This window comes from Antechinus flavipes, chromosome 1 (genome assembly GCF_016432865.1).
Source record: "Antechinus flavipes isolate AdamAnt ecotype Samford, QLD, Australia chromosome 1, AdamAnt_v2, whole genome shotgun sequence".
Taxonomy (NCBI): domain Eukaryota; kingdom Metazoa; phylum Chordata; class Mammalia; order Dasyuromorphia; family Dasyuridae; genus Antechinus; species Antechinus flavipes.
This window is the reverse complement of record NC_067398.1, coordinates 117,159,459-117,180,438: the sequence shown is the minus strand read 5'-3', so window position 1 is coordinate 117,180,438 and position 20,980 is coordinate 117,159,459. Positions and strand designations below refer to the sequence as shown.

Sequence of the window (20,980 nt, the reverse complement as noted above, 5' to 3'; positions counted from 1 at the left end):
GGGGGGGGGGGATTGGGATTAAGTGACTTGCCCAGGATCACACAGCTAATAAGTGTTACGTGTCTGGGGTCAGATTTGAACTCAGGTCCTCCTGACTTCAGGGCTGATACTCTATCCACTGCACCACCTAGGTGCCTGCTCCCCCCTCCCCCATATCACTTTTAATGGCTGAATAGAGAATGAAGAATCCAGAGAAACTTGAAGCAGGTTATTGCAATAATCCAGGTGTGGAATACTGGGGAGCTGTGTCAGATTTGGTGGCAATGTCAGAAGAGAGAAGGAGACATATTTGGGAAATGTTATAAAGGTGAAATTGGAAGCACTTGCTAATAGCTTGTATATAAAGGGGTGAGAGAAAGTGAGGAATCCTGCATGACTTCTGGGTCATGAGCCTGAGAGATTGGCATGGTGAGAACAGGGAAAATGGAAAGGGTGAGTTGGGGGAAAGAATGAGGATTTGGGGATATACTGGATTTAAGATATCTGAAAGACTGGAAATCAGAAGAGTTGGGGTCAGAATAAGTAAATTTGAAAAACATCAGCATAGATGCGGTAATTAAATCCATGGGAGTCGTGGTTATCAAATGAAGCAAAGTGTGGGGAGAGAGGTTTGGAACAGCTGCTGTTTAAGACCTACAGAAATCAATTCGGAAGTCAAAAAGTATTATCTTCCAGTGAGGATGTGACCCTAGGCAAATCCCTTTATTTGCCGCAATTTTCTCAAATCAACAAGTAATTATTAAATGCCTACTACGTATACAATGAATTTTAAAATAGCACCATCTCTCACGGTTATTGTGAAGGATAAAATTTAAAAAATATATCAAAGGACAAAATACTTCTAAAGCGTTCTGCAAACTTTAAAGCGCTAGGGGATTGTTCGAGGTTGGATTTTAAGATTCCTGTCAACTTTCAATTTGTAATAAGCTAGTGTATTGTCGAGCCACCCCGGAGATCACCGCCCAGTCTCTCCGCCTCATCTTTCCTTCGGCCGTGCGCCGGAAGTCTGAGGCCTAGAGGAAGTGACGTCAGGCACTCCTTGCCTAGTCTTTCATCATTCGTTTCTGCGCGATTTCCCTCCTGCGCTCGATCAGGTAAGGGACGCTTGTTGCCTCGTGCTCCCGGCATCCAGGCCTGGATAGGCGACCGAAGGGAAGCGGTTCTCGCGGGGACCCCCCCTCAAAGCCTCACGTGCCCCTTATCTTCACGAAGGGTGGTGAAGGGCGGCCCTTCTGACCGGACCTCTTTTCTCTCGTCTCCAGGCCCAAGCCCCAAGACCCGCCCGGTCGGTCGCGTCCTCAGCGCCCGCCGCCATGTCGCGGTTTTTCACCACCGGCTCGGACAGCGAGTCCGAGTCCTCTCTGTCCGGGGAGGAATTGGCACCCAAACCCGTGGGAGGCAACTACGGCAAACAGTGAGCGAGTCTCCGGGAGGCCGGGAAAGGCCGGCAGGGAGGGGAATGCTTTGGAAAGAGCAGCAGAGGATGTGGGAGATGTACTTTCGGAAGAGTAGGGCGAGCTGTCCCAGGAAGAACAGCAAGGGCATGGGGGCCGGGGCGGGGGGGGGATGTCTTAGGAAGAACAGGGCGAGGTGCCCTGAGAAGAGTAACAGCAGCGGGGAGAGGCCACCGGTGCCTTGGGAAGGGGGAAGAGCGAAGCCTTGGGAAGAGCATTGAGGGGAAGTTAGCCCTAGAAGAGCAGCTCTCCCCTGATCAGGCTCCGCCGCTTATCCGTTTAGCCGGGGTGCTAGCTTAATACTTTTGGGAGAGAAAGCGGATTTTGTGGAATTTTGGATTCTCAGGTGGCCCAGCTGGGTCTGCAGTCCTAATTCCTCCTTTGGTAGACGAAGGAACGAAGGACTTGCTCGTTCCTGGTCATACCGGTATGGCAGTCTCCAGTGGGACCCAGTTCTTCTCCCTCCCAAATGCACTGTCCATTCATGGAGTAGGAAGAGGTTTTTCATAGGGAATGGAACAAGACCTTTTTGTTCCTCTACCAGCCTCTACTACTCAGGGTGGTTGTTAGGAAAGTGAAATGAATCCTAAGTGTTAATGTAAATATTAGTCCCACTACTGTATATTGAGAGAATTAGACTTATACAACAGTGAATGCTACTATAAGTTAGTGATTATGTGAATCCAAAATGATCTAAAAGGGATGGGGAAAATCCATTAAAAAGCTATTGGCACTTGGAGATACAAAGGCAAGTGAAAACAGCCATTTACCTCAAGTAGCTTGTATTCTTTGGGGGGAAGCAATATATACACAGATAAGTAGCTTAAAACAATTTTAGAAGTAGGAGAAGCATTAACAATTAGGGGAAATGTGGAAAAGTCTTATGTGGGTGGCAGCCTCTGAGCTCATCTTTAACTAGAGTTAGAGATTATAAGATACTAAAGTCTTTTAAATGATAGGCCTTTCCAGAGGAAAAAACCTATTAAAAAACACAGGCATAATAGCCAGTGTCATGTAAGGGTACAACAAGTAAACCAATTTGTAAGGAACATAAGAGTAAGGGGGAGCAATATGTCACAAGTCTGGAAAGATGCCAGATTATGCAAAAGTTTTAGATACCAGAGAAATTTAAAGTTGATTTTAGTTACTAAAGAACTATTATAGCTTCTTGAGTAGCAAAGTGATATGGTGAAATCTACTTTTAAGACTTGTCCAGCAACTGTATAGAAGATTGGTTGAGGAGAGAGACATGCTGGATCTAGGAAAACCAATCAGAAGGCTGACAGATTGTGTAAAGTGAAAAGGACTGGAGTGGTTGCTGTGTGTGTGGGCAGAATATATGTATATGACATTTTAGGAAGATTCTTGGTGCTGATGGAGTGGGCCTTATTTGGCAATTGAAAGATGAATATGAGGAATAAGGAAGAGAGAAAACTCAGATAAATGACTTGAGTTGTGAACCCAAAGGGTCATGTGTAGATTTAGAGCTAAAGGACATCATAAAAAAATCTAGGTCAACTCTTTCCTTTTTTACAGATGCAGAAATAACACAGGGAAATTAAATGGCAGTCATGTCATATAGTCATTAGTAGTGAGATGTGTAAAGCTTTTGTGTTTTAAATTTTTCTTCCTCCCTACCTTATCCCTACTCTCCAAAGCAGGATGAAATCTGTTATAGGTTAAATATCTGCAATGCTTTTAAACATTTCCATATTTGTCATGTTGTATGAGAAAAAATCAGATCAATAAGGGAAAGGAAAAAACACAAGAAAAAAACAAAAAGGTGAAAATAGTGACATTACTATCACATTCAGTCTCCATAGTTCTCTCTGTAGATGTAAGATTGGTATTTTCTATCCCAAATCTGTTGGAATTGCTTTGAATTGCCTCATTGTTGAAAAGAGCCAAGTCCATCATAATTGATCATCACATAATCTTGTTATGTGTGTACAGTATTTTCTTGGTTTTGCTCATTTCACTCTGCATCAATTCCTGTAACTCTAGATTTCTCTGAAATCAGCCGCTTCCTAATTTCTAATAAAACAATTATATTCCATTACATTCACATATCATATCTTATTTAGTCATTCTCTTTATGTCTAAATCATGAACAATGGTGAGATTTGAATCTACGTCATTCAACTCCCAGGACAGTGATTTTTTTTCACCTATTCTGAGTGTTGATATGTTGGATAGAAATAAAGAAATTAAAAAGTGGATTAAATTCAAAGCCACAGGACAGGGAAGATGTCCAAGGAGAGAATTGCATTGGAACAGGGAGGAGTTTGTCAGAGAAAGAAACTCTATCTGTAAAGGACCAGGAAGAGTCAGAAGACTGTTTTGGTTGAACTGTATTTTATGAAAATTAATAGAGTAGAATGACATAGGGCTTGAAAAGGGTAGGTTGGTGACAGATTTTGGAAGGCCTTAATTGCCAAGGCAGGGAGTTTGTATTTATCTTGAAGGAGAGTTAGTTAGACTGTCCTTCTTCCTCACTTCGGGACTTGATGTATTTGCAGTGTGATTCCTAGATGCTCTCCCTCTTCACCTCTGGCTTCAAATTTCAATTCAAATCCTTTTGTATTGTGTTTTGTGGAGAAGTTGGAGATCTTTCCCCTACTTCTTACCTCTGAGATTAGCTTTTATTTACACTGTAAATATCTTTATTGCACATGGTTATTTGTGTGTCTTCTCTGAATATGAACTTCCTAAAGGCAGGGAGTTTTTGCTTATGTATTTCCAGCACATAATATAATATATAGTATAAAGTAAATGCCTAATTTGTGTTGACTGACCCACACATCCCCAAGAATTCTGCCTTTCCCAAGTTTATGTTTGAATTGGAAGGGACCTTAGAGGTTGAAATGAAATTGTATATTATAGAATGCTAGACTTGGAGAGAAGATGACACCAGAGTTGTCAGTTTTGGTGACGGGATGATGGTGGTTCATTGGAAAACCAGAAGAGGAGAGGTTTGGAGGGAAAGAAAACACATGGATCCTATATTGGATGTGATGCTAATGTCTGACTAGTGAAGGAGAGAAATTAAGTCTAGATCTTTTGATCCAGATCATTTTTATAGAGAGAACAGTGGAACTCCTCATAGGAGCTTATAGTAAGATAGTATAGCTAAAAAAGAAAGAAAGACCCAGTGTAGAGCCTTAAGGGATACCCACTGTTAATTTGACATGTTTTGGAAGAAGACCCAGGAAAAAGACTAAAAGGGAAGTCAACCCCTCCAGTTTCTTCTGCATATACTATCAGATGGAAGTTACCTTTATGAGTAAGACCCTTCAATAATTTCCCACTATTTACTGTCCAAGCTTTAGCTTGTCATTCATATTCATATGTTATCTGACCCCAAACAACTTTGCTCCCTTATTTCACATTCTTCCCTTTTACATTATCTTAAGCTTCAGCTAGTCCAGACTACCCATTCCCTTCTATATGGGGGTATGTTGTTCTTATCATAATTGCCTATAGAAATCCAAAGAATTCTCCAATGTAACCAGCTTCAAAAAGCCATATATTCCATGAAGCCTTCTTTGATTTCAACAGAAAATGACCTCTTCTGTTCCTGAACAACAGACTGATAACGTTGTTTTTACCTCTCTTGTAGCCTCTTAATGTCCTTCAGTGTTCACTGATTTTATACAATAGCTTATTTGTGTGTATTGTAAGCTTTTTGGGGATGAGGACAATATCTTAACCATCTTTGTGTGCTCCAGGGTACCTAGAACTGGCTTTTTGCATATTGTGGACCTGATTCTTTGGAGGAGTGGGGAGTTAGGGGTATTTTAAAGGAAGAAGTGATTCATGTAATCTCATATAATTCAATTTTTTCTTTCTACACCAATCAGAAGAAATGATGGGGGTTTTCAAGACTTCTTTGAGCAGAGTCATCTATGATCACTTTCTCTCCATAGGCCATTGTTGCTGAGTGAAGATGAGGAGGATACCAAGAGGGTTGTTCGAAGTGCCAAGGACAAAAGGTGAATCTGGTGGTTAAGGATGGGATCCTAAAGGTGAAGGAGGAGTCAAAGGAGTTTTTTCTGTAGGTAGTAGTTGGAGAAGATAGAGGACATTTGATTTTCTGATCAAGGTTTGAAAGGGGATGGTTTAAGAGCTTGTCTTTGATGTGAGACTTCCTTCGTATCAGGTTTGAAGAGCTGACCAACCTTATCCGAACCATCCGGAATGCCATGAAAATCCGGGATGTCACTAAATGTCTTGAGGAATTTGAACTCCTGGGAAAGGCATTTGGAAAAGCCAAGAGCATTGTGGACAAAGAAGGTGTTCCCCGATTCTATATCCGCATCCTGGCTGATCTGGAGGATTATCTGAATGAGGTTTGAGGCTAGATTGGGGATTTTAGTGGGACAGAAGAGACTTAAGAACTGGAATGCTGTTTCTGTCCTGGAATTTGGATTGGGAAAGCATCTCATCCTCACTGTCTTGCCTTCTTGTTTCACATTTTTGTTTTCTTTATCCTTTTACTTTTCTGGTCCCTTAGTTATGGGAAGACAAGGAGGGAAAGAAAAAGATGAACAAGAACAATGCAAAGGCTCTGAGCACCTTGCGTCAGAAGATCCGTAAATATAATCGGGATTATGAAGCCCAGATCACCAGTTATAAGCAGGTTGGGAAAATTGCATCGCACTGCAGTATTCTGTACTTGTTTCATTCATTGAGCATTTTGTTAAGTGGCTATTATTCCGATATTGTGCCAGGTTTTGGATTAGACCAAATGACAGGCAGGACTGGGAAGCTGGAGTATGGCCAGTTTGGGGGGATGGGATGGAGCCAGACATTTTCAGGGGGTGGTAGCATCCCTCACTCCTGCCATTCTCCTCTTCCAGAACCCTGAGCAGTCTGCAGATGAGGATGCTGAGAAAAATGAGGAAGATTCAGAAGGTATGAGTGAAGTACTGATTGGAAAGAAAAAAGACAGAAGTTGGGGAGGTGTTTACTTACTGTGGGTTCTTTGTTGTTTTGGGGTCTTGTTCCTACTTGTTTAACTTCACTTGGATTCCTTTCCAGGTTCTTCCTCTTCAGATGATGATGAGGATGGTCTTAGTGCCACAAGTTTCCTCAAGAAGAAGTCTGAGGCACCATCTGGGGAAAGTCGCAAATTCCTCAAGAAGATGGAGGTGAGATCTAGAGAGGGAAGATGGGGACTGGGGAAATCTGCCTGCTTTAGGTCAGAGTTAATTTCATGGAGACGCTTCATAAAATTTGATTCCACGTACTGGAAACTCCATGAAAATGTCAGAAATATCCCTTCCACCTTCAAACTGTTTAATGTTTTTTGTCCATCTCCTGCTATTTGTTCATTAAGGATGAAGATGAGGACTCTGAGGATTCAGATGATGATGAAGATTGGGGTTCCGATTCTACTTCCTCAGATTCTGATTCAGAGGAAGATGATGGGAAATATACTTTGTTGGCTTCCAAATTCCTTAAAAAGTGAGTAAAGTAGGGGAGTTGTAGAGCTAATTTAGATTAGTTTTTAAATTGACTGCTCCAGTTATGGAACTCTGTAACAATATTATATTCTTGTGTGCTTTGACTGAAGTAGGAGGATGACCTAGTAGTTCTTTCATACTTTGGTTAAATACAATGGCATTATGGCATCCCACATTTGTGTTATAAGTAGGTGGCTACTAAATTGCAAACATCCAGTGTTGTATAATGATGACTTGACCATGTTATTTTGAAAGGATTTTTTCCTGGGTACTTGTGTGGGGCATACCTATTAGTAATCCAGGTCCTGGTTTCTTTTGTGATTGATGATGAGCCGTAGATCCTCTGAATCCAGCTAGAGCCTGAAGTTAGGTCAGGAGACAGAAGGGACACTGAGGAACAGGAGAACTGAGAGTTGAGGCTCTTGGAGGGTATCGGGTCTAATCTCACATCTTTTTGTATCTGCTGTATCTTTTTACAGAGAAAGCACCACAGACAAAAAGGTTGCAGAGAAGAAGCGAGAGGACAAAGCCAAGAAAAAGCACGATCGAAAATCCAAGCGCTTAGATGAGGAAGAGGAAGATAATGAAGGCGGGGAGTGGGAAAGGGTTCGAGGAGGGGCACCACTTGTCAAGGTGAGGTTTTCAGGGCTGACATGTAATATGTTGGAGATTTGGGGATTAATAAAAGGGAATGGGGGAGCCTGAAAGTACTGTCAAGGCAAGGTGGGAATTCTGTTGAAGAGGGTACTTTGATGGCCTTGGGTGTGACGGGGGCATGTGTTGCCTAGGAGAAGCCTAAAATGTTTGCCAAGGGAACAGAGATCACCCATGCAATTGTAGTCAAGAAGCTGAATGAGATCCTGCAAGCTCGTGGCAAAAAAGGAACTGATCGGTGAGACTTGTCACTGAATTTTATTCTTTCTACACAGAGGAAGGGTTGGTGGGAGGGAGTTTTGGATGTGAAAGCTTTTAAGAGACCAGGCCTTCACCAAAGTGACACTAAGAGGAATAATGAGAGGCTGTTGCCCATGGAAAGAAAGATGTTTTGATGGATTGGGCTTTGAGATTTCTCCTTTAATCCTCCTTCCTTTCTCTCCCTATACAGTGCAGCCCAAATTGAGCTGCTGCAACTGCTGGTTCAGATTGCAGCAGAAAATAATCTAGGCGAAGGAGTAATTGTTAAGATCAAATTTAACATCATTGCTTCCCTCTATGACTACAACCCTAACCTGGCCACGTATATGAAGGTGAGTGAAAGTATTTTGTGGTTTAAGATTTGGGACTGGCTTTCAGGGAAAGGACGTTTAAAATTTTGCTCCCATATGAATAGCTGAAGGGAATGGAAAAACAATCTTATTTGTATAAGTTGGTTTTAAAAAGTGCTTAAAGCAGAGTGTTAAAAGGAAAAATACTGGTTTCAGATTTTGTATATTCCCATTTGTACCTTAACCTCTATTTCTTTTTTTTTCTTAATAGCTTTTTATTTACAAAATATATGCATGGGTGATTTTTCAGCATTGACAATTGCAAGATCTTTTGTTCCAACTTTTCCCCTCCTTCCCCCCATCTCTTCCCTCAGATGGCAGGTTGACCAATACATGTTAAATATGTTGAAGCTTAACCTCTATTTCTTCCCACTTCTTGGCAGCCAGAGATGTGGCAGAAGTGTTTAGACTGCATCAATGAATTGATGGACATCTTATTTGCAAACCCTAACATCTTTGTTGGAGAGAATATCTTGGAAGAGAGTGAAAACCTATCCAACTTTGAGCAGGTAAGTTAGGAAAAAGAGAATGAGAAACTGACAGGGGATCAGAAAAAAAAAGTGACTTCAGTTTGGGTAGGGATTTGGTGGGTCTTATTCTTGGGGTGGAATTTTTTTTTTTTTTTAACTACTACTTACTATTACTACTATTGCTGCTACTGCTGCTGCTATTACTCCTACCACTACTTAATACTACTTATTCCTTTCTCCTCCACCTCAGCCACTTCGAGTTCGTGGTTGTATCCTAACTCTGGTGGAAAGGATGGATGAAGAGTTTACCAAGATCATGCAGAACACAGATCCTCATTCCCAAGGTGAGATTGGGCATATATGCTTAGGGTAACTGAAGTACATGAAAATGATATAAAATGCTACCAGGAGAAAATTCGGGTATCACTACTTTTCTCTCAAATGCATAAAATGAAAGCTTGAAATGAATATTTTTCTAATTACTACCAGGGGCCAAAATTTTCTGGTTAGCCAATGGGAGTAATTGTCAATTGTTGTCTTGCTCAATGAATGAGTGGCATCATCACAAGCAAAGGTGGTTTGTCATCCAAAAGTGCATGGCTTTGTCCTAACTAGTATGTTGTAGAAATTTACCAGTGACTGAGTCATCATATACTGATTACTTTGCTATTCTGTGAGGAACAAATACTGAACAGTTCAGCAGACAATCCCTGTATTTTAAGAACTAAGAGAGAAAAAAGACATGCACAAATAACCAAAATACAAAGCTCTATGTTAAGTACAGCATGGGGGTTATAAGTCAGCTTTGTAACAGTTCAAAAGGAGTGATTTTTTTTCCTACCGTATGGCATAATGAGGGAGTGGCATTTGAAGTTAGACCTTGAAAGTAAGATTTCAATGTATAAATGGTTTAACCTATCCACTTTCATTCCCTGATCCTTGAGAAACATTCAGTCTAATAAAAGAAGTTTAAGTACATGTACAAATATATATAAAATGCTGGGGTATTGGGAAGAAAAAAGTGTTTGTGTAGGTCATGCTTGAGCTAAGCTTTGAGGAAAGGAATCTATGATGATGAAACCAGAACCACATTCTAGTATGTGAAGAAGTCTGGAGACGAGAGAAGACTATGAGAAACTGAGAGTATAATCAAATTATACCCGCACAGTGTGTTACCCATAACAGAAATATAGTTCTTAAGAGTTCTTTCCTTTTTACCTTTTTATGCTTCTCTTGAATTCTATATTTGGAGATCAAATTTTTTGTTCAGCTCTGGTCTTTTCATGAGAAATAAATGAAATTCACCTGTCTCTTTGAATTTCCATCTTCCCTGAAAGAAAATGCTCAATTTAGCTGGAGAGCTGACACTGGGAAAATCACTTTGCCAGTTGTGTGAAAGAGGGATTGGAATCAAGTGAAATGGGAGATATCGAGACCAATTAGGATGCTATTTTGTAGCATTTTCACTGATTACCAGAGGAAGGTTCCTTGGATCTTCCTGGTCTTTCAAGTTTACATGGCTTCCTTACTTTCTCAATCCTGAGGGCACCTATTCTAGACTACAAAATACTTTAAACAGATTAAACAGAGCAGAAGTGACAACACTCCTGAATTAGAGGAGTAATTCTTTAAATAGAGAAAAGGAGACAGATATAAGAGGTGCTTTTAGAAACATATGTAGAAAAAGCATTTGATAAAATCCAACATCCATTCCTAATAAAAACACTTGAGAGCATAGGAATAAATGGACTTTTCCTTAAAATAGTCAGGAGCATATATTTAAAACCTTCAGTAAGCATCATATGCAATGGGGAAAAGCTGGAACCTTTCCCAGTAAGATCTGGAGTGAAGCAAGGTTGCTCACTATCACCATTATTATTCAATATTGTATTAGAAACACTAGCCTCTGCAATAAGAGTCGAGAAAGAGATTAAAGGAATTAGAGTAGGCAGTGAGGAAACCAAACTATCACTCTTTGCAGATGATATGATGGTATACCTAGAGAACCCCAGAGATTCTACTAAAAAGCTATTAAAAATAATTCATAATTTTAGCAAAGTAGCAGGATACAAAATAAATCCCCATAAATCCTCAGCATTTTTATACATCACCAACAAAATCCAACAGCAAGAGATACAAAGAGAAATTCCATTCAAAATAACTGTTGATAGCATAAAATATTTGGGAATCTATCTACCAAAGGAAAGTCAGGAATTATATGAGCAAAATTACAAAAAAGTTTCCATACAAATAAAGTCAGACTTAAATAATTGGAAAAATATTAAGTGCTCTTGGGTAGGCCGAGCAAATATAATAGAAATATTATATGTATTGAGACATTTAATGGAATAAACTGAACAAGACCTGTGGGAGGAAAGCTTTTGTGCAGTGTTTTTATTGTTTTTTTGTTCTTGAAGGCCAGTGACATTCAGAAGGTGATGTCCTGACTTGCATGTGAATTAATTATCAGTGAGGCAGGGCTGTGTAAAGACACCAGTTTCATTCTCTTCTGGAGCCATTTGGATCCAGTGGCAAGATGCAGACCAGGACAACTGGAAAAGGCCTCCAATACAGTGGGAGATCTTGGCCTTTCCTAGCTAAGGTCTTTCCCACTTCTCATTTTGTCCGGGGTAATCCTTATTCAGTGATCAGGGCAGGAATTAGACTTGGTAAGAAAGCAATTAAAAGCCAAACAGTGACTACGGCAGGCTTGGAAACTGCTTTCCAAGCAGTCATGAGGGTCAGAATGGTTTGGGTTTGGGCCCTGGGGAAGAGTTTGAGGCATGGTCAGGTAGTTCCATCTGAATCTCAGTGGGCTTTATCAAAGCCTGGTTTTCCAATTCTGTATTTCAAGAAATCATAAAAGAAACTATTTGGCCAATACAGTGCATTATCCCAGGTTTTTTTTCCCCCCTCTTAATGATTGAGTAAACAAGTAGGGAATGGGGGGAGGGGGGAATTTGCCTCTTGCTTGCACCAAAGAAATCTGTAAACCCAAAACAACTTGTGAGATTTCAGTGATTAAAATTCCTTTGGGTAGAGCACCCACAGTAAGGTAAGAGTTTGATTTCCTATGTGGACAGCAAGGAGCAAGCATTGCCCAGTGGAACTAGCCAGTTTCTTAGGCTCACATCATGCCTCTGGAATTTACTGTTTGATCATGCTTTAGTCATTCAACCTCTTGCATGCTTAGTTTTCTATCTGTAAAATTGAGTTAGTGATAACTTAGTAGGTTTGTTGGAAGATCAAATGACATGAGAGTATATAAAGCATTTTTTGAATCTTTAAAAGGGTTAAGTTGCTATTGTTTCTGTAAGATTTCTGGATAGAGGAACCAGGGAAATCAAAGAAAATAAATGTTTTTTCTATATGCCAGAATATGTGGAGCATCTCAAGGATGAGGCCCGGGTCTGTGCTATCATTGAACGTGTTCAGCGCTATCTGCAGGAAAAAGGAACAACTGAGGAGATCTGCCGCATCTACCTTCGACGAGTACTCCATACCTACTACAAGTTTGACTATAAGGCCCATCAGCGGCAGCTTGCTCCTCCCGAAGGGTCCTCAAAGGTACAAGGCTCGGGGAGAAAAGACCCCTAGGATATTTGGGCTATTGACTTTCAAGTTTGTCATTGAGGGAGACTCATCTTGTGGGATGAACTAGAAATCTAGTATTTGTGAAGGTAATACTGAGAGATCATGCTGTGCCTGGGATTTCCTAGTGTGTCTTCCACTCTGAACTCCAGCCCTGTTCCTTGTTCTTCCAGTCAGAGCAAGATCAGGCTGAAAATGAGGGGGAGGATTCAGCTGTATTGATGGAGAGGCTGTGCAAGTACATATATGCCAAAGATCGGACAGACAGAATTCGGACATGTGCAATCCTCTGCCACATCTACCACCATGCTCTTCATTCTCGCTGGTACCAGGCTCGGGACCTCATGCTCATGAGTCACCTACAGGACAACATTCAACATGCAGACCCTCCTGTGCAGGTGGGAGGGTAAAGTGGGTGGAGAGATGACGGGAGTTTTTTTTAAAAGGGAAGTTCATAATGGAGCCAGGATTGGTTCCTATGGTTGGAGAGGGGCCTAGAAATCCATGTGTTCAAGATGGGGAAAAAGGCAGCCCTGGATTCCTCTCTAGTTACAGACTGGTTTAACCAGAAGAGGCACAGGTCTGGCTCATGAACATTTAAGTTTAGAGACTCAGAGTCTCTAATTTCTTATGTCTTTGATGCTCTGGTTCGTCATAATCGAGCAGTATGGAGTAGCTAATGTGTAGAGCATTGCTGGGTGCTCTGGGAAATGCATAGACCTTGCAGTTGAGGAACTTCTTCAACTTGGGGAGCCAAGAATGTCAAGGAAGCAGTGCTTGGTTTTGGGGCTTTCTGAATTACGTCAGCCTTGTTGGAATCACAGATTGTCCTTGTAACCGCAGATTGCCCTTGGAACATATCCAGGGGACCTTGCCTTTAGCCATAGAGATGTTGCTTTTCATTACTTTTTGCTAATTATTGAACTCAGAAAAACCAGTCACCTGGATCATCTTCATCTCAAATTCAGAGAAAACATGCTAGATTAATAGGATTGTTAGAAGAAATATTAATGAAAACTGCTACATTTCAAACTGAATATTTCTGGCTATTGTGGCCTAGAATTTGCTTGTTCCATGCTCCTCTTTAGGTCTCAAAAAGAGTATTTAGCTCCTTCATGGCGCACAAGTCAACGAAATCTTTTGCCCCCAAATATCCAGTTTTAATTTTAGAGTTCACCTTAAGTGATCTGTGGTTCAATTATCATCCTTACTTAGAAAACCACTAATTAACATCTCTGTTTCTAAGTTATTTGAAATTTGAGGTATGATGAACTATAAAAAATACAAAGTGGTCTATATTTTTTCTTATGATAAGCTTGAAATGCAAAATTAATAAAACTATTACTCTTTGATTGGGATGCTAAGAAAGGTGTTTGAGTTGTAAAAGATTGATTTAAGTTTGGTTTCTAACTTCGTACTTTAAAAAAATTTTTGGCTGAGGCAATTGGGGTTAAGTGACTTGCTAGGGTTGAACAGCTAGGAGGCATTAAGTGTCTATCCACTGTGCCATCTAGCTGCCCACATAGTTTTGTTTTTTTTTAAATTTTAGTAATGCTTCCAGTTACATGTAAAGATAGTTTTTTTTTTAAATAACTTTTTATTGATAGAACCCATGCCAAGGTAATTTTTTACTGCATTATTCCTTGCACTCACTTCTGTTCCAATTTTTCCCCTCCCTCCCTCCACCCCCTCCCCCAGATGGCAAGCAGTCCTTTACATGTTGAATAGGTTACAGTATATGATAGTTTTCAACATTCATTTTTGTGAGTTCTGAATTTCAGATTTTTTTCTCCCTCTTTTACCTTCCCCTTCCTCAAGACAGCAAGTGATCTGATAGAGGTTATACATGTATAATTATTTTAAATATACTTCCATATTAGACATGTTGTGAAAGAAAAACCAAAACAAAAGGGAAAAAACCATGGGGATAAGCAAACAAAAAAGGAGGTGGAAATAGTATTCTTTCATCCACAGTTTAGTCTCCACAGTTCTTTCTGGATATAGGTGGCATTTCCCATCTCAACTCTATTGGAATTGTCTTAGAATTGTACTATTGAAAATTACAGTTGATCATCTGATAATCTTGTTACTGTGTGCAATGATCTCCTACTTCTGCTCACTTTACTCAGCATCAGTTCATCATGTACAGGCTTTTCTGAGATCAGCCTGTTCATCATTTTTTATAGAATAATAATATTCCATTACCTTTATATAGATTTATATAGCTTAATGAGCCATTCCCCAGCTGATGGGCATCCACCCAGTTTCTAGTTCCTTGCCACTACAAAAAGAGCTGCTACAAACATTTTTGCACATGTGGGTTTTTTCCGTCTTTTATGATTTCTTTGGGATATAGACCAAATAGATCATTTTTTTTCTGAACATCTTCCTCATTTGTAAAATGAGAATAACAATACTGCAGATTGTGGTTGTCAGAAAAGGGCTGTGTAGGTGTGAGATGTCTCAGCTTGTCACTGTGCTGAACAAAACCCAGCCTCTCACATCCAGGAAAAACTGAGTTCAAGTCTTTTGTGGCCCTTAGCATCCACTGCTCAAGGCATTTCTTAAAATGCTGAGAAAATCTCAGGTTGCTTGCTGTCTTGAAGAGGGAGGAGGAAAGGAGAAAAATTCGGAGCACACAAATTTGTAAAGATGAATGTTGAAAACTATCTTTGTATTTTGAAAAACAAAATACTTTAAAAACCTCAAAAAACTGGGGAAAAGATTCCTAGAAAGCCTTGACTTGCATTGATCAGAGGGAGTTTTTTATTTGGGAATTATATAATGATAGCACAGGCCCAATTTTTTATTCTTGTTGATCAAATAGTAAATCCTGAGTTCAGGCCTCCCTTTTAATGAGCTGTATTTTTTTCTCCTCCTAGATCCTTTATAACCGTACCATGGTGCAGTTGGGCATCTGTGCTTTCCGCCAGGGCCTAACCAAAGATGCACACAATGCCTTGCTGGACATCCAGTCTAGTGGCCGTGCTAAGGAGCTGCTGGGGCAGGGTCTGCTGCTCAGGAGCCTGCAGGAGCGAAACCAGGAGCAAGAGAAGGTGGAACGTCGACGCCAGGTGCCCTTCCACTTGCATATCAACCTGGAGCTGCTTGAATGTGTGTATTTGGTGTCTGCCATGCTTCTGGAGATCCCATACATGGCAGCCCACGAAAGCGATGCTCGGAGACGCATGATCAGCAAACAGTTCCATCATCAACTTCGAGTGGGCGAGCGGCAACCCTTGCTTGGTAAAGTGCTGTAACTAGGGCTACTTGGCTTGGCTATAGGCTATATGTCTGGTCTCAGTGGGGATTCTTTGCCACACTTAGAACAGAGATGTTTTCTCTGGTGATTATGGTACAATGACTCTTCATAAAGCAACTGCAAGTACAGAAGTCTTTCCTAGAATATGTTCACCATCCCTCTTCTTCATGTGTCCATGAAGATTTTAAAACATTGTGTGGAAGCAGAAAGTTGTCTCTGCTTTCACTAACAGAATATTAAAAGTGAAAAAGACCGTTATATAAATGAAGAGGGAAGTGAATTATTTACTTCAGGTCATTGCAAATGAGGGGTAGCACTGCTTTTAGAACCTCTGTCTTCCTCTCATGTTGTATGGTTGCCCTGTAATAAACGAAGACAAGGACCTCTCTTGCTTTTCTGTCTCAGTTCTAGTACTGACTCTTTAAAAATGGTCCCAGGCCTTTTTATACCACCTGTCCAATTCTTTAGGTCCACCTGAATCGATGAGGGAACATGTAGTAGCAGCTTCTAAAGCCATGAAGATGGGTGACTGGAAGACCTGCCACAGCTTTATTATTAATGAGAAGATGAATGGAAAAGTCTGGGATTTGTTCCCTGAGGCCAACAAAGTCCGTACCATGCTAGTTAGGTAAAAATGGGAATGAAGAGACCTTGATGTGCTGGTGTTAGGCAGAGGGGAGGGAGCGTCCGGAGCTGGTTGGGTGGTGGGGAGAATAAAAGATAGGAGCCCATACCTATTTACCTTTCTTTTTTTTCCCCCCACAGGAAGATCCAGGAAGAGTCATTGCGCACCTATCTTTTTACCTATAGCAGTGTCTACGACTCTATTAGGTGTGAAAGCATAGGGAATCTGTCTTGGGAGGGAAAAGGGACTAAGCTTAGTTGATAAATATCCTTGCTTTCCTAATTTTTCCCTCCTTCCTTTCCAGCATGGAGACTTTGTCTGATATGTTCCAGTTAGATCTGCCCACTGTTCATTCCATAATCAGCAAAATGATCATTAGTGAGGAGCTTATGGTAAGGAAGAAAGTAAGGTGGTAGATTCTTAAGGGAGGAGTTAACATTTATTTTCAGAGGAAAAAAACCAGTTTGGGGAAAATTCATTTCCTTCTGACTAATCCTATTTCCCCATTTCCCAAACTAAGGCCTCTCTGGACCAGCCCACACAGACCGTGGTGATGCACCGCACTGAGCCTACTGCCCAGCAGAACCTGGCCCTGCAGCTGGCAGAAAAACTGGGTAGCTTGGTAGAAAACAACGAGCGTGTATTTGACCACAAGCAGGGCACCTATGGAGGTTATTTTAGAGGTAAGACTCTTCCCTTATCTTCCATCCCATTTACCGTCTCTGCTCTGGTATTGCTGTTCATAACAATGATTTTTTTTCTTTTGTATTTTGACCTCTCTTCTCCTCCTCCAGATCAGAAAGATGGCTACCGAAAAAATGAGGGAGGCTACATGCGTCGAGGAGGCTACCGCCAACAACAGTCACAGACTTCCTACTGATCTCCGCAGGGCACACGGCCCTTGAAATGTAACTTTCTTGGCAGCGTAATTAAAAGTCTATATTGTGTTGACATGATTCTGGAAGTTAGTAATACTGGCATAACCAGCATGGATTTTGTTTGTTGAGGAGGAGTTCCTCTTTGAACTTGAGTAAAGTCACTCACTAGTGGCTCAGGCACCAGATTGGAATGTCCACAGATTAGGCCCTCTGAGGTTGCGAGCCACAAACTTGCAAACTTTTATGGCTTTGGACAGTTTCAAAGGGGACATGGGTTAGGATCACTTTAAAGCACGAAAACTGAGAGAGCGCACTGATTTTTGTGTGGCTGGACTTAAGGTAATTTATGTAGAGCAAATTCTTTAAGGGGGAAAAAAATTTAGTTTTCTAAGGTACCTTCTTATGCTGGCCAATTTAACTGTTTGGGCCATTAACAATGTTTATTGAAAGAATACTCAGAATCTTTGTATATGTTTAAGTCAGTTCATCAAATACTAAGTGTCAGTTACTATGGCTATGTACTCAAACTGTTCTGATGTGATAAGTGCCACATTCCCTGCTATGATTTTGCTTGACAGATGATTAGTATGTACATGAAATGCTTTTGGAAAATCAGGAAGTAGGAAAAGAATTCCATGAACTGGAGAGGTTTGGAGAAAGTGGGATGTGACTCGGAACTTTTATTCCATGGAATATTTTGAAAAAATCGATCAGTGTGCTCTGGGATTAGGTGAAAACTAACTGGTCTTGGAATATATACTTGCATCCATAGGTATCTACGGAGTGGTTGTCAAGGTAGAAAGATGGACAGAACATAGTATAGTTCTGTCTCTTCAAGATGGCCCCCAGAGTTTTCTTCTATTATGAAATTTTCATTTTTATTCCTGCTTCTCTTTTTAATTTTGGCCATTTAATAGCCCCATTTCAAAATGGTATAATGCTAGGCTTTTGGCTCTGGATCTGAGAACTGGAAGCAGGCAGAGATGACTGGACCATTCCTTTTTCTCGTCATGCATCCAAGAGTAGATAATCTCTGGCCCTATGGAGCCAGGGACCTTTTGGGTGAGGGAAACACTGGTCCACCTTAGCAGGCTAGTTATGATCCTGTAAGGATCCCTGACCTCTCATTTCCTAGTTTATACTTTACATACTTTTAAAATAAAGGGTTAAAAAACCAAATCATCCAGCACTTAGAAAAATTAAATTTATGAGCCAAGTTTGCCATTAAATGTAGAATTACACACCCATAGTTCCCTCCTACTCCCTAAAAAAAGTGATACATTCTCAGATCTTTTCTTTGGAGCTAAGTTTGACTTTCCAGGAGTCCACTGACCATTCTGTTGCAGTCTTCAATGAAAGCATTGAACTTGGGATCATGAGACTAGAGTTCAAGCTCTGCCTCTTAGCTGTGTGACTCACATGAGCACATACCTTAATCTTTTTTGATTTCACTCCTGATTGTAAAAAAGCCATATTAACTAACCCCCTGAAGAGACCCTTCAAGTGTAAATACTAGTCAAGTACTTAGTTATGTGTGAGCTCCTGCCCATAGATGCTGGGGGGAGGGAAGGGAATAAATGAGTAGGCTGAATAGATAGATGGATAGAAATAACTTCAATAAGTAATCAATCCATCAGTCTTTTGAATAGAACCGTCTCAGTTCTATTCCTGGGAGAGATGACTTCTAGCTAAAGGAACCACTGATGGACTTCATAGAAGAGGTAACATGTGAACTGTCTTAAAAGGTAACATGAAACCTTTTATACTTGTCAAATTCAGATGGCTGAATGTCAGGTCAGTTGGGGTGGATTAGCTGTCAGGGATGGTGTCCTCAGAATCATCAAGTCTTAAAATGACTTTTGAGGGATATGGGGTTGGTGTGATGAGGAGTGCTTTAACTGAGCCTTGGATCTATTTATTTTTGCTGAGGCAATTGGGGTTAAGTGACTTGCCCAGGGTCACACAGCTAGGGAGTATTAAGTGTCTGAGGTCAGATTTTGAACCAGATAGGCTGGTGTTCTATCCACTGCACCACCTAGCTGCCCTGAGCCTTGGATTTTCAGAATAAATTTATTTTTCTCTGAAGGGCAAAAATATAGGACCAGTTTTATTGGTGTATAGATTTCCTTACAGAGATACGAAGCTAATTAGCACAAGTACCCTTCCCACTTTATAGATTAGGAAAATAGATACTTGTCTCTGATTGGCTATAAATGTTGAAAGTTGTATAACTATGTATAACTCAAATGTAATTTAAGCATCAAAGGACTTCAAGTTTATAGTGTGTTCTGGCTTGTATAAAGGGCAGTGGTCTGAGATGAGATGGACAATAGCAGGTCTATCTAGGAGGTGGGCTCTACATATCTTGGAGTGGAGCTGAAAATCTATCTCATAGATAGTGAGTAGCTGTTGAAGGTTTGGCAGGACACAAAAAGTTGACAAATATTAACTGGAGAAAATTGATGGGAGGAGTGGGAAGGATGGCAGAAGAGGGATTACATTAGAATGGGCATAGGCAGAAGTTACAAAGTGTTAGACAAGAAAGGACTTTGAACAAAACTTGTAATGCTGTGACCTCATGATTTCAAATAGAAGCTGCATAATTCATATTTATATAAAATACACAAAGTTGTTTTTCATACTTTAGCCTGTATGTAGATAAGGAAACTCAGGTTACTTTAAGGTTATGTTTGCCTATGACCAAAGCTATCTAGTGTCCTAGGCAGGATTCCAATCTAGGTACTTAAGTCCATTGTGGTAGCCAGAACAATCCTAACAATCACCTCCAATCTAAATAGTTGGAGTAGATCATCATTTATTATCTTCCAACTCTGATTTTGAAACTATACTTTTCCATGTAGCTTAGTGAAGGATTGGACAGGCTGGTACCAAAGGAAATAGACATAATTGACAAGAGTAGAGAGAGCCACTGGAATAAGATTATATAGGCAAAGGTTGATTGGAAAACCAGTCTTCCAAGATAAGATAATTACTAACACCTTCTATGTGTAGCTCACAGGATAGACTAGTGAATCTTGGTTTTTGTCCTAAGGAAAACCAAGGAACATATTGAATCTTTCAATTACATGTTAAGTCAGAGTAACCTCTTCTGTGTTGGAAGTATTACAGATTTCAGATCCTCTTATAAAACCAGCGCACTTCAACTGAATCAGTAGTAGTCAGCAATAATCATGGATCCATATCAGCAGATAGGTCTCAGGAAACCTAGGCTCTGCTGCTCTTTTCCAGTAGGTCTCCAAGAGAATTGGCCAGTTTGGATTTGGATGAACACACTTCCCTGATTCAGGCCTAGGGAGCAATAGGGAAGATAAAAAGGATTATTAAGTGGCATCAGTAATGGGTAAAGTCAGGAAAAATCTAATGGCTAGGTGAATACTTTGTGGGTCAAGGATGGACTCTAGTTTCTTTTCAACAAGTTGATAGTGCTTCAAACACCTCATCTCTAAGAATTAGGTTATCCAATGGAATAGGTCAGGTTTATTTTTGGAAACAGGTCTGCTATGCAGCTCTAGGCAATTTGGTCATTTGAATTCTGTTCCTTGGAGTCCCCTCCCTCTGACCTTTGCCTTTCCTCACCTGGACTAGGTCTAGCCCGCAGTCCTGTTGATTTGGGGGAGAATGGATTCGGGGTCATCTTCGGCGGGTATAGCCAACTTGGTTACTCCAGTTCGTGTCGTCTGTGCTTTCTGCTAGAGTCCTCTGGATGAGGATTCGGGTATAGATATACCAACCACAAAATAAGAGGAACAGCAGTAAAAAAAAGAACAAAAAATAAAGAGTAATTGGACCGGTTTTATGAGACCAAATGGTGTAAGACATAGTAACGAAAAGCTGGGGTGATCGTATACAAGGAAGGGTATTGGAAAACTGATCAGACAAGGTCAGCCGATCTGAAATACCCTCCGAAAACCACACTTATCAACTCCCTTCTCATCCTTCCGCACCGGGT

The 20,980-nt window shown here is 40.6% G+C and overlaps 1 protein-coding gene and 1 long non-coding RNA gene across 3 annotated transcripts; one reads left to right on the top strand and one right to left on the bottom strand.

The window, feature by feature from the left end:
- Positions 1 to 1,019: 1,019 nt before the first annotated feature.
- Positions 1,020 to 17,083, top strand: LOC127555939 (eukaryotic translation initiation factor 3 subunit C). Of its 2 annotated transcripts, none has more exons than XM_051988708.1 (21): positions 1,020 to 1,094; positions 1,263 to 1,414; positions 5,381 to 5,446; positions 5,614 to 5,803; positions 5,968 to 6,093; positions 6,314 to 6,368; positions 6,495 to 6,604; positions 6,793 to 6,920; positions 7,399 to 7,552; positions 7,714 to 7,811; positions 8,025 to 8,166; positions 8,568 to 8,693; positions 8,905 to 8,998; positions 12,031 to 12,221; positions 12,419 to 12,643; positions 15,128 to 15,491; positions 15,976 to 16,135; positions 16,273 to 16,338; positions 16,437 to 16,524; positions 16,653 to 16,815; positions 16,927 to 17,083. In XM_051988708.1, the coding sequence occupies exons 2-21, from the start codon at positions 1,314 to 1,316 to the stop codon at positions 17,010 to 17,012; spliced, it is 2,733 nt and encodes a 910-aa protein (XP_051844668.1). In that variant the 5' UTR covers positions 1,020 to 1,094; positions 1,263 to 1,313; the 3' UTR covers positions 17,013 to 17,083. The 2 variants fall into 2 exon arrangements, with proteins under 2 accessions (XP_051844668.1, XP_051844658.1); XM_051988698.1 differs by having other exon boundaries at positions 7,708 to 7,811.
- Positions 16,925 to 20,704, bottom strand: LOC127555967 (uncharacterized). Its single transcript, XR_007952319.1, has 2 exons — positions 20,608 to 20,704; positions 16,925 to 20,319 (listed from the first exon to the last, which is right to left on the bottom strand). It is a non-coding gene; the product is annotated as an uncharacterized LOC127555967 (long non-coding RNA).
- Between the last annotated feature and the right edge of the window lie 276 nt (positions 20,705 to 20,980).

What these genes read in the sequence shown, in the direction of transcription:
- LOC127555939 (XM_051988698.1), top strand. Translation starts at nt 1,314, where the DNA reads ATGTCGCGGTTTTTCACCACCGGCTCGGACAGCGAGTCCGAGTCCTCT. An exon ending in GGCAAAAAAGGAACTGATCG is followed by an intron (nt 7,812 to 8,024) that starts GTGAGACTTGTC and finishes CTCCCTATACAG; the next exon opens with TGCAGCCCAAATTGAGCTGC. An exon ending in TCATTAGTGAGGAGCTTATG is followed by an intron (nt 16,525 to 16,652) that starts GTAAGGAAGAAA and finishes TCCCAAACTAAG; the next exon opens with GCCTCTCTGGACCAGCCCAC.